The following is a 14,144-nucleotide window of genomic DNA, read 5'->3' as shown; positions in this document are numbered from 1 at the left end:
TGTTCTTTGCTGAAAGTTACCATTCGTCACTCCACGCCACTACCCCTGATGAAGACCTGAAACTCAGGTCGAAACGTCGGCATAAAATAAATAAATATGGTTTTGTTTATTTATGTTGTTCTTTGCTGACCGCACCCCCCGACAAACTTCTTCAAGCATATTATTTTTTCTTTTCAATGGCATAATATTTAGAATAAATAGAAGCAATAAAATAAACTGCCAATTTAATTTCATCAAAGAAATTTTTCATGATCATATAATTTTTTTTTTTCGTAACCTCCTTTATTATTAAATTCATACAATACATACATAATAGAAATGATAAATATATACTAGTATAATATTAGTATACATTTATCATTTCATCACATCATAAAGTTTTAGACCTACAAATGTTAAAGCTTTTAAACAACAATTTTGGAAAGCAGAATTAACAAATTCTTTTTTTAAGTTTTTACATATTTAACATCAATTCCTCATTAATCATATTCACTGATGCAAAGCCTAAAAATTATGATTAATTTACATTTACATTTACAGAACATAAGACTTCAGGTCTGGAATATTTTTCCTAACTTTGATGGTTCATTTTGAAATGTTATAGTTTTCTTCAACTAATATGATGAGTTATATATGTTTGCTTAAGATATGTTTAGCCTTAAGGAATACATTCTAAAATCAATTTTAATCAATACCAATATCTCTTACTTTGTTACATTGTTTTAGTAGTTTGTATATTTTTTAGCCCTGATGAAGCCCTGCAAAGTGGGGCGAAATGTTGGCTCACAATAGTTTTATTACTATTTGAGTTCTTTTGTCCTCACTCGGACCATCTTCCTTTTGTATACTACACAATGTCAATCAACGACCTTCCAATAATTTTAATCAAGTAACAGGTTTTCAAAATGAGAAACTTTTATTCAATTATTTATTTATTCTTTAATATGTTTTGGAAGTTATTTTATACTTTGTGATTTCTAATAATAATTTAAGGGTTCTCTGCAAAAATTATGGCAAATCCTATTTTTCAAGTTCTCACTAAACTGTAAAAATAAAGTTAAAAGGTAATTGTTTCTATAGCGAGGCTGCAATATTTTTATTTTTACCTTTGATGGCTCATTTTGAAATTCTATAGTTTTCTTGAACTAATATGAGATAGGTATATATGTTGCACAAGATATGTTTAGCCTTAAGGAATACTCTAAATTCTAATCTACTAAGAGGATTCCAAAATGAGACACTTTTTAAAAATTATTTATTTATTTAATCTTTAATATCTTTGTACGAGTTTTATATTTTGTGATTTTTAATAATAATTTAAGGGTTTTCTACAAAATTGTGGGAACTCCCATTTTTCAAACTCTCATTAAACTGTAAAAATCCTAACTTGTGTGAAAAAATCATTTTTGATAAATTTTCTTTAATTGTTCTTACCTATTAGAATATTATTTTCATTCAAAAATATAATGCGACGATGCAATGCAAGTTTGATTGTTAAAGTTACCTCTTTTTTGCCATATATGTTCGATGTACTTGTATGAAAACAATTTATTATAAAAAGAAAACAAAAACTACGATTATAATATATATTACGTACTTGTAAGTTCAAACTACTCTATAATAATGTCATCAATTACGAAAATTAAAATTTTTTTTTTAATCATGATTATTTTTGAACTTTTCAATTTCTTAATCATAAGCTAAAAACAAAGATTAAATATATTTCTACCAAAAGAAATGAACTATGCTCGATGTAAGATTTTAAAAGTATTAATGATTTTCATAGCCTATTATTTTATATATTATCTTAAGAAAAAAAATTAAGGAATAAGAATATAAGTGATTTTTTTAAAAATATTAACTAGAGGGGATTTGTGGTTTCTTTTACCGATCTATACTGATATCAGAGAAATTAATAGTACTAAAAATTAAAAATATTTAATTAAACTATAACTTTAGTTTTTAAGTATAAGAAAGGAATACCATTCCTTGTGAATGATTATGAAATGAAAATTTTATCTTTATTCTAGGACATTCAGTACTTTGAGAATAACAAAAATTTACAACTTAGGCAATATTTTTCTGATTTTACTATGATATATTAATTATCTCACTAACCAAATACCAATAATAAATAATTATATATAGAAAATAAAAAATATTATAATAGAATATAATAAATAGATATTTTCTCAAACTTGCATAGTTACTTATTCTTTACATATATATTTGTATATGTAAGATTGATCATTGGAGAAATAAAGGGTGTTTAAATGAGGTAAAAGAGGTGGCTTAACTAATGGAAGTACGTCATAAACATGAGTACGTCCGTCATGTATGACGTCATGTTTATGAGTACGATATGTAAGAAATAGCAAAAGAAGGTATCACAAATGATAAAGGATTTTTCAAAAGAAGCTGTTCAATGGAAGAAGATATATGAATTGTTAGGTTGAGATCTTGTATTCAAGAGATGGATGGAAGAGTGTAGGATTAAAGGGTTCAAGAATATAAGATGGTTTTTGTTACTTAGCTTAGAAAAATTCTTATGAGGAGGAGAATGGATTTGGAAAATCCTGAGATGAAGAAGAAAGAGGATGATTGAGATTATATTTTTCAAACTCGAGAAGGAAGAACTTAAAGAAGACATGGATGACTGGGGTCCACCCAGTAGAGGGACCTCCATTCTGCAGGTGTGCAAAATTGTCAGTAGACACAAGATGCAACTACCTGGACCTCCAGACTTTATTGGAACCCATGAGTAAAATCACCTCAAACCAGGTGTGAGAAACTAATTGCATGAGTGCTAGTGATGGACATTAGCCATAATTTTAACAGCTAAAAGCAGGAAGTTTCCAGTTTTCTGCAAGAACTGTACAGCAGCAGATAAACCAGTTGAAGATAAGAGGCACAAATTGAATAGCAGAGAGAGCATAGTGCACCTGAAGAGTGCAAAAAGTGATGATCTGAATCATCTGAAGAAGGATGAAAGTGAACTGAATCATGAAGTGCAACCAGCATTAAGGTGCACAAGTTTCCCTTATAAATTATCAAAACAAATTGTGCAATATGAGCTTAATAAATAAATGTTTAATTATCAGCAGTACAGCCTGTAACATCCGGAATACCAAATATGTAGAGAGGTAAAAAAAAAAATGTTTTTATCAAGGATTGGTTAAGGTACAAGAAGATGCTCTTACTTTACTACTTCTTTGCTCAGAAAAACACCAAGAATGAATCTTATGAAATAATTCATCAATATTTTTGTAATATACTCTACTTAGAAGGCTTTTAGTGAGCAAGAGAGTAAAATAAAAATTTATTAATGAATTGCTCCATAAGATATCTTTTATCATTCATAAAAATTATAAAATTTAATTTATCAATCTTAAATTCAAGTTTTTTAAGTATATTAATAAGAAGAAATAGCCAAATAATTCTTAAAATTGCCACTAGAGAGCAATAACATCCTAATATCTTGCCCCTATCTCTTCCAATAAAATATGAAGATTTTTCTATTAAAAGTTAAAGCAGAGGCCCCTCACCTCCAAATATTTTAGCAGAATTCTCACATAAATAGTAGAAAAATGTTGTATTTAATTTGATTTATGAAACACATGCGTAATGCAACTTAATAATTCATGTTTTAGAGGGATCGGAAAAAAAATATATATCAAAATTTAATATATCAACTTCTCAAAAATAAAGGTTTTTAAGTCGGCTTAACCTTAACTTAATTTGTCATAAGTTAAGGTTAAATCGACTGTATTTCTTATGGTGGAGAAAATATAAAGGACTTAGCCATTTTATTTTATTTTTATAAACCAGTTATAATAAAAACAGAATTGAATTACTCATTCCTTATCATTTCTCCAATAAATTAAGTTCATTTGAAAATAAACACACCTCTCCTGTCAAATAGGAGTTACAAATCAGCATTTTCATGTTTAAATTTAACTTATCTCTATGAGACATTCTAATAACAATTTATATTATAACATTATTGGTTCACTGTCTTTGATTAATTCAAAGAAAATGCTCCAGATGGCAGTTAAAAAAGGACACTTGAAATCATAGAAATATTAATTAATAGTTTTTCTGTTATTTTAAATAAACTTTTTTCTCCATCTTTCTTTAATTAATAAGAATTTTTAACAATTACTTTCCAAAAGTTTATTTATTTTGACGGTTGATGCAATACTCCTCATATATTTTTTTAAATAATAGAGATAAACAACTTATATAAGAATTATTTAATATTTGCATGAATTATAATTATTGGTGACCATTTTTATAAGTTTTTTAAATTATGATTAAAAAAAGGATATTCATTATTTGAAGAGTTATTCATATGAATGGGTATTATGTAAATGAAAGAAAAATGTAATAATTATATGGAATAACTGAATAATTAAAGTATAATTTCACTATAATAATGAATATTCTAATTACATATATATTTAATTACCTTGTATCTTCTTTTTATAAACAAATTGTCTGTAATAGCCCAATTTGTATTACTCTATCCTCTTTTTCAGAAATAAAAATTAAGTTGTTGTTCATTATAAATTAAAATGGATTTGAAATTCAGTAGTTGGGTGGAAATTAGAGTTATGTCATTTTGTGATTCAATAACTTATTCTGGGCAAACAGCTGTAGTGTGGCTTAGATAAGTGGTTCCCTGACTAACTGGGGCGCCCTAAGCGTATCTTGAAAAATTAAAATCAACCCTTATAAGTCGTATGACACCTCTCACGTGACAACAGTATTTTGTAGCTGCCATGTGGGCGATGACAAAGTGAAAAATGTTGAAACTCTCTGATTTTAAGTTCTTGGGCAAATTTGTTTTTGGGACCTGTGACTGATACAATTTTAAGTTTATGGGAAAATAAATAAGAACAATGTTTTCCCCCTATCGTAAGGTTGATATGTTGTGACAGTTCACTATCAAGGTGTATAAATATGACAGATAACGTGGCAGTTAATGAACTGTTAGTCCACTTACATTACTTGCAACGATCACACCAGACCCAGTCCAAAAGTAAAACTGTCTTGATTGTTAATGCTGTCATGATTGTAACTATCATGTATTTATACCATGGTAGTGGCTAACATTTTTGCTGCAATAACTGAAAATGTATGATAGTTCACTGTCTTGGCGTATACATGTGATGCTAAAGTAGCAGTTACTTCACTGACTTTACTTGTATTATTAATGATTACACCTAACCCATAAACATTATTGTAACTATTAAATAGTAATACTGTTTTTCATGGCGCTGAGCGGGTATTTTTTTGTTGGAAGAATTGCTTATTAGTTAAGTATCCGTAACAGGGCAATTGACAGAAAGTGTTTGATCAAAGGTTATTCCCAGGTTTTTGATGGTGAGGTAAAATTTGATGGGACTATCATGTAGGAACATAGTTGGAATATTAGCAACAGTTTTAAGAAGATGATTGGAGTTATATATCAGTACCTTTTCTAAATAATTAATTATTTGAATCTCATACATGTATAAAATAAATAATTTCTAATAAAATGTTATTCTTACAATACTGAATTTTTTTTTGCATATTTACCAAAACCATCTACAACCTAATGAGGATCAAGTATAAAAAGCTGCATTACAGTATTTGCTTTGCTCTTTTTTATCTTCTTATCCTATATATTCAACTGTTCTTAAGGTAATTGTGCTACAATTTTTTTTAAGCTCGACAAGGGTCCCACGAATGTTTTTTTAGCCCAAAAAGTGTGGTAACACGACAAGAAAAAAAAGTTTGAGAAAGCTGCCACAATTGAAAAAATATGAAGGAGATGGTCGGGGTGCGGTCGAAAAGTTTCCATTTTTTCATTGCCAGAGTTCATATTTTATAAATTTATTTTTTGCTTAATTTATTCATAGCTAAAAGTATTACTTAAATTGATATTAAAGGGAGTATTCCACTAAATAATTCAACAACACTATCCAAATTATAGTCTCAAAACATTTATTTCATTCACATGTCCAACGTTTCGGCCAATTCGGCCATCTTCAGGGACAATCTTAATTTACTCAGAGACATATCATTTAACCCTTTTAAAAAACTCCATACAGGCCATTCTGCCCAGGTCAAAATATTTACATCTAATATGTCAAAAATACAATAAACACCTAATAAGTCAAAAACATAAAAACCAGTCAAATTATTTCACTTTTACCACAATTTATACACTATATATTATAACCTCACTTGTAAATGGGAGTATTCCATTTTTATTATAGAATTTGCATTAAAGACTTTGAAAATGACATTTTAATTATAAGTATGTGATTATATCTTAGTAGATTTGTTAACTTTTAATGATGAACATCTCGAAGTATAGAGTTAATAATTCAAAATATTGATTTTTTTTTTATTTTGCCTTCTGGTCTTAAAAACAACAATGTAATAATAAATATATAATAAAAACACAACAATGTTTGATTTATATCTTAAACATTTCAAGAATACTTTGTCACACTCCTCAGAATCTAATTTATCCCAATATTATTGAGTGAGTATTAATTATAAAATACAGAGTACTAATGAACTATGGTAAATTATCACCGAAACATTTAATATAAATCAAATTGTGACCTGAATAGAGAAAAATGAAAAATTTCAACATGGATAGTCAAAATGTAAAACAAATTAGTAAAATATTCTTATTTTTATATTTATATTTTTTTAAATTAAAAATTCCATGTAACTAATTGTTGAAGATTTTATATATTATTTTGATTGTGAATCATTAATTTGGGTCAAATACGATGAACATTAAAAAATAAATCCTAAAAAAAAAATATTTCTTATAGATTTACTGCTGTTTTTCATATTAGAAAAAGTTATTAAATAAAATCAATCATTTATCACTTCAGGAAATAAGAAGCTTGTCATAAGATCCCATAGCTAACTATTTATATTTCCTAATTATGCCCATGCGTTCAAAGAGCATTACCATATTTCTTCATAGCATTATAAACAAATGAATTATTATTCAAGAAATTTGTTATACGATACATTACATTTTCTAAATTTATTAATAAATTCAAATACATATTTCATGAAAAAAGGAGATTGTATAATGAAACCTCAGTGAAAAATCAGATCTAAGTCTACCAAAATTTTAATTTCTGGCATTTATAGAAATATAATTAATATTTTTATATATATATATTTTTTTTTTAAAACTAATTTTCAATTAAGCTTAATATTTTATCATTGGTTTCATTATAAAAAATGTAACCTTAGAAATATTAATAATATACTTTATGTAATGTCTGAATAGCTTAACTCTTGACAGTATTTATTTCAAATGAACAAAAATGAATATGAAATTAATTAAAGTATGGGTCCATCATGAAAACACTAACCTAATTTTATTGAATGTTAAATTATTGAATTAAATCATCATTAATTAATTATATCACTATAATTGTACAATTATAATCACTTATTTTATTGTTAAGATTAATTAATTGTAACCTTAAATAATTTCTAATTTTAACTTGGTACATTTTTTGTTTTTAATTAGATGGTCCTTATTGAATGTCCTAAATTTATGGAATAATTTATGACATTTTTACGGTGTACAAATTTGATTTTGATATGAATCAAAAATATTATTTGAAGAATACATTAACTGTATAAAATAAAATAAAACTATTCATAAAATACATCAGTCCACAAATTTGCAAAATATGAGTTAATGTTATATAATTGTTCCATTACTTACAGAAAAGATCCAACCATCCATCCACATGCTTACACCCTTCATGCCTTGGTTACGAAAACACCAAACCCTGAAAATGCATAAAATCTCAGCTTTAGAAAATGTCAGAACCATCAATGCATAAAATAGAATAAGCCCTTTAATATGCTGTTAGTTGAACTTTTTCTCGTTAATTTTACTGGTTACTACACATATAGTCTTAAATGTAGATTATTTGTTGCAATTTAACTTGAAATCCATTTTTCTCTGCTCAGTTACTATGTGGAATGATCCTTACTACAGAATGTATCCAATTATAACAGTTTCTAAGAAAGAAAAAATAATTACATAGTTAAGAAATATTTTTTGTCTGATATCTCTGCAGAGTACTGATGAATTTTAAAGAAGTTATTTAATTTCTTCACAGATACAAATTTGGTTCGGACTAAAAAATAAGAAGAAAATGTATATCCCTAACTAATTGTAACCTGAAATAATTTCTAATTTTAACTGTTTAAATTTTTTGGTTGTAATTGGATGGTTCTAAATCAATGTCATAAATTTATGGAATAATTTAGGGGATTTTTATGTTTACAAATTCAGTTACAACCAAATGTTTTATTTGAAAAATACATAAACTGCTAGGAGGAAGTCAGGATGTGATAACAAAAATATATATACAAGTATTTGAACAGCATTAATCATTGTCAAGATACCAATGTTTTTGGAATACAAGACATTATCAATTATCACTGTTATTACAAATATATTGATTGGATCAAAATCAGCTTTACTAAAATTATGGTTACAAAAATCATAAAAAATATTCCTTAAAAAAACAATTTTATATTTTGCAAAAGATGTGGAGCAATATGATATTTCAGGGACGTCACTTTGAGGAAGACAGAGGGGTGTCAACACTCGTCCCTCCCCCCTCCCTGCCCTCTAATGATTAGAAAGCTGAAAAAGTTGAGATCTGAGAACCTATTTCAAACTGCAAAAAAATGTAAAACATTTTGCTCAAATAGTTACTAAAATATAAGACCTATACTAATATCTCTAAAGTTAAGAAATCAGAATTTTAAAAAATCAATATTGTACGAGTAGGAAAAAAAATTTAAGATTTTGATATTCAAAACAAGTAAATGAAAACTTCAAATCCAAAAGAATTAGCAAAATCAAAATATTTCATTGTATATCTGGGAAAATTAAAATATTTGATCATATATTTGGGAAAATTAAAATATTTTAAACAATAATAATTAGCAACATTGGACATTTAAGGTATTAATAAAGAGTGTTGAGACTTAATTGGATACAATTTATTTTATTAAAGTTGGAAAATCTGATCAAAATTGTTGGGAAATTAAAATTTTATCTCTTTCATACATATTATTGTAGTAATACTCCTATGTAATATCCTTAAGTGTACAATGTCTCAATAACAAATGTTGAGATAATTTTAAAATTATATGCATAATTACTAAACATTAAAGAGTAGAAACCAGGATAAATTATTTAAACATTAAATCTAGAAAAAAAAGAAAAAGAATACTCATTATAATATAAGAATTAATTTTCCTTCAAAACAATAATTCATTATCGCCATTATATTTATTAAAAATTCTTAAAATTTATAATGATATTTAAAACTGATAATAATTTGTTTAAATAATATAATTTATTGCTGCAAAATAAGTAATGTTTATTTCATTAAAAAAAAAAAATGAATTTACTCAATTTTTTAACATAAATTTCACTTATTTGTTCTACACTTAATCCTTCTAATCCAGTTGTTTGTTTTTAGTTTGTTTTGTAACTACTTAAAATATTTAAGCAGATATTTATTTTTAAGTGCTCTGAAGATTATTTATTTTCACTTATCTCCTTATCCACACTTCAAATTCTTATTTCTGATAACATGTTTGTAAAAACAGTTGCTGTTTGAATGTCAGATTTGGTACATGTTTGATCTGCAATCATACAGTACCATATTGTTATTTAACAGAAGAAATGAGATAAGTCAACGACATAAAATTTTATTTTCTGTATCAAAGTTTGTTGGGATTATATAAATGTTCAATGCATATTAACTGATACTCAGATACTTATATTCAAATAATAAAAATTAATACAAACCGCAATCGATAAATAGAAAATATAGAAAGAAGTAAAACCAGTTCAAATTGTCAAGCTTGAAATTAACATTATTTTCATTGTCACCAGAATCAATTATATTCAAATTTTATGCTGATTAGAAAGAAAAAAAGCAGTGTTTAGCATTTTCTCAGTATTGTAAGAACCAAAAGGTATTCAGTAGCAAATTAACACCAATCTTGTGATGGCTGTCCTCAGTAAATCATATCTTCAGAATTCAGGAAGCCTAAAATGCATGGACCTTATTCATCCATGGAGCAAAAGTTGCGTAAAGGGAAACTTAGATTTTATTTTTGCCACTTCCAAAGGTTTTTTCTTATTTTACACTATGATGCATGGGGTAAGTAAATCTTTCACTAATCGTAGTAAATAGTAATCGATTATTTAATTTTTAATAAGTTACATTATGTGATCTTAAAACAGTCAACACTCATAATTGTTTGCAATTTTAAATGTTATAAGAAATATATATATTTTTTTATTGTACTAAATACAACATGTGAAGTAGAGCTAGTAATAATAAACTCAGTCAAAATTTATTCTTTAGAACTGAATTGTAATGATATTTATACTTTATCTTATATGAAAAAAATCATCTCATACAAGATTTTTATGTAGCATGTCAGTTATTTTTGTTTTTTTAAACTGTCAAAAGATCTTTCTCAACTGAAAATATATTTTCACTTATTGTGCTGTTGTTAGTGTGACATTAGGCCTGAAAATAACTATTCATTTTTATTTTAAAATAATTTTTATTATTTCATCAGAATTTCTCTTAAAAATATAAATTTTTAAATATATTTTTTAAAAATAAGTTTTAATGAAAATATTAGTAACTTTTTGAAAATTTTAATTTTAACTAGAATAAAATACAGTATCAAGTTAAAGATTAAATATAAAAATTGAGGTGAAATAAATGGACCTGAAGTGACAGTAACTTCACTACCGTGACAGACAACAATCACGCCAGACCTGATAGTGCTATTGTACTATCACAACAGTAAATGTTCTCATGACAGCAACGGTCATACAGTTTATACCATTATTAAGTTTTTGAGTTATTCGAAAAACTAATTTTTTTTAGTTTCTAGAAAAAATACTTTTTAAACCACTTAGAGTCTGATTTGGTTGAAATCCAGTCTTATTAGAAATAAGCAGCATACGAGCAACCACCATTAATAATTTCTATTTCTCAGCTGTTGCTATTTTGGTACACAGAGATCTATAAGTCAGCGAGTGAGTGGTATCTATTCTCCTATAAGTTGACAAATATAAAATAGGTTTCCATGGAAATCTACACAGGATATCTACAGAATAAAAATAGATCTAAAGACTAAATCTTTGCTAATAATGTTCTGATTTAGATGATCTTAGTTTTGCATAATAGGAGGTCTACATCTAAAGGAGAACTATTATTAAAAACTTCAACTTTATAGGCATTTTAATTGTTGAGATTTACAAATAAATGTCTGTGAGTGAGCGGTTACTGTATGTACTGTACGGATTTATCATATAGATATGATAATTTCATAAATTATTTTACTTTTTAAGGCTTTCAATTGGACCATAATCAGCAGAAAGGAACCAATCCACAAATTCAAAAAATATTAGTTAATGCTGTATTATTGTTCCATAAGTACCACTCCATTATCTACAGAAAAGACCCAATCATCCATCCACATATTAACACCATCTATGCACTGGCTACGAAAACAGTGAACCCTGAAAATGGATAACATCTCAGTTTAAGGAAATGTTAGAGGAACCATCAACATTTGTACATTGTTTATTGCCAGCTAAATTTAAATCCATTTTTAAACTGTTCAGTTACTATGTGGATTGATCCTTTCTAGAGAATATTGTCCAATTATAACAGTTTCTAACAAAAACCATTATATAGTTAAGAATTATTTGTTGCCTTATTGTTCTACACAGAACCTGAATAAATTTAAAGAAGTTATTTAATTTCATTACAGACACAGATTTTGTTCGGACTAAAAAATAAGAAGAAAATGTATATCCCAAAACTTTTGTTTAACTTTATGAGATCAATGTCATTTGGAGTTTCATACGCCTCATTATTTGTATTTGTGAACTGTCTGACCCAGTAGGTAATTCACTAAATAAATATTATTTATAGCTCATTCTTAAAATTAAAACTAATATATATTTATTTTAGGAAGATTCTTGGGAAGTTCAATAATGTGATTTTTTTCTATGTTGTACCATTCCTTTGTGGCTTACCGATATTCTTTGAAAGTCCTGAGAGGAGAAAGATAACTGTGACTACTTTTGTTTCAATGGTAAATTAACTATAATGATTTCTATTGACATATTATTTATTAAAAATGTAATGTCCATTAGTACATTTATACATACACTTACATGTATTCATACATACAGTAGCTTACACACGAGAGAGATTAGAGGAATATATCTCCCATTTGAATCAAAATTTATGAAATGCTATAATATTCCACCAGCATAAAGTTTGTATTTTGAGTACTACTTAGTTATTTAATCATAATACTTAGTGTAACTTTTAAATTTTGAGTAACACCTGATTTTGGTAATATTTTCCTTCTTTTTATAAACTCTCTCCCGCAGAAAAAATAATAAAAAAAACTCCTGTATAATAATAAACTGAATTGGAAATCAAATTTCCATGCACCAGCCTTAATATTAGATAGTAACTTTATCATATATTTTTATCTAATTAAATTGCATTATTATTCATTTTAATTTAGAATTGCATATCAGCCGTCAGTGAGTGAATAGCAGACCAAGTCATTAAGGTCTATTAAATCAATTCACTAATTATTTTACATCCGTTTATTCCAATCACAACGCAAATCTACTGAATACAAAGGTGATATTTCATAAATCTCTTTCACTAATTTCACCTTGGCTTCTTATACCGCTGAGTAATATAATTGCATATCGCAGTGTCCAAAAATCGTCTTAGCTGTATTCGGGCAGGAGATATCAACGAAAATTCATAAGTAATCAGAGAACACAGAATTTACCATTTTTTTTTTAATTAAAAAAAATTTGATCTTATAAATATTTTTAAATTTTCTCTTTTTTTATTTCACTATTCACGTCACTGCGTAAAGACAATAAAAAACAAAGCATTTGTTGATCGTGACAGCGAAACAAACTGATCTTCTTTTTATAACATGCCATTAAAACAACTACCATTTTGGTTCGTAATTAGAAAAAAAATTATTTTAACATATAACCCGTTTTTCCTCACTCGAAGGAACATTTTTACCGAATTTTAAGAAAATCAAACAAGTTTTTTTGGCCGTAATCGCGTAGTAGACGAAATTTCAAACAACAGAATATAAACATATCCTTACTTAAGCTCGGAATTAATTTAATTAATCGGAATTTTAATCAATATTAAAAAATTTCATACAGCCCAGTAGAGTAAGTCCACTAACTATTGACAGTTAAGTGGAAGATCTTGTGCTGGATTTACACGTTTGCCACTTGCCGCAAATTCAAGACTTTTAAAATAATGCTTGACAAACAAAAGAATCAGTATCCACATGTTTGTAAGTTCTTCTAACTTTTGTCGGCTATTACATTCAATTTTCATTATAGATAGGAACAAAATAAAGATAGGAATAGTACTACATAACCAATAAAGATAGGAATAGTACTACATAACCAATAAAGATAGGAATAGTACTACATAACCAATAAAGATAGGAATAGTGCTACATAACCAATAAAGATAGGAATAGTACTACATAACCAATAAAGATAGGAAGTGCTACATAACCAATAAATTCTTCTTCGTATTATTATTCTAAATTTATATATTATAAATAAACTGCTAATAAACTGAATTCGAAAGTTAAGGAAATCCTTGCACCCTTTGATCTGTGCCTGAAAAACCGACACTCAATGGGTAGACCACAAATTCAGGCCAACTTGTACTAGCCAAACCACACGCTTGCGTACGTGCGAATTTGCCGTTGTTTGGCAAACGTGTAGAGGCACATTTGAGTTTTTAAGCGGTAAAATAGGTGATATTCATGGGCGCAGGCACCTGGACCAAATTCCATTTATTGATTCAATCAGCAATCTTCCAGTAAAGGAAAGATATGAATTTCGCATTATTCCAAGAAATATACCCACCATTTTATTTCTACTTCGTAAAATTCAATCATTACTTTAAACATTTTTATTACATATATTGGAGTTCTGGCAATGGTCAGATTCCCCACTCAAGTTGAGTGTTTGC

General features: G+C 27.1%; 1 protein-coding gene across 1 annotated transcript in view; it reads left to right on the top strand.

Annotated features, from left to right (window-relative positions):
* The first annotated feature begins 9,654 nt into the window (after positions 1-9,654).
* Positions 9,655-14,144, top strand: part of LOC106681732 (transmembrane protein 135) — a 17,497-nt gene continuing 13,007 nt past the window's right edge. The window contains exons 1-3 of the mRNA XM_014422240.2: positions 9,655-10,229; positions 11,866-11,996; positions 12,069-12,192. Coding sequence (XP_014277726.1) covers positions 10,074-10,229; positions 11,866-11,996; positions 12,069-12,192 — 411 coding nt within the window. The 5' untranslated portion in view covers positions 9,655-10,073. The remainder of the gene's footprint in view (positions 10,230-11,865; positions 11,997-12,068; positions 12,193-14,144) is intronic.

The sequence above is a fragment of the Halyomorpha halys genome, unplaced genomic scaffold, assembly GCF_000696795.3.
Source record: "Halyomorpha halys isolate HHAL.00 unplaced genomic scaffold, Hhal_1.1 Scaffold2.1, whole genome shotgun sequence".
Classification (NCBI taxonomy): Eukaryota; Metazoa; Arthropoda; class Insecta; order Hemiptera; family Pentatomidae; genus Halyomorpha; species Halyomorpha halys.
This window is presented reverse-complemented; position numbering and strand designations above follow the sequence as displayed.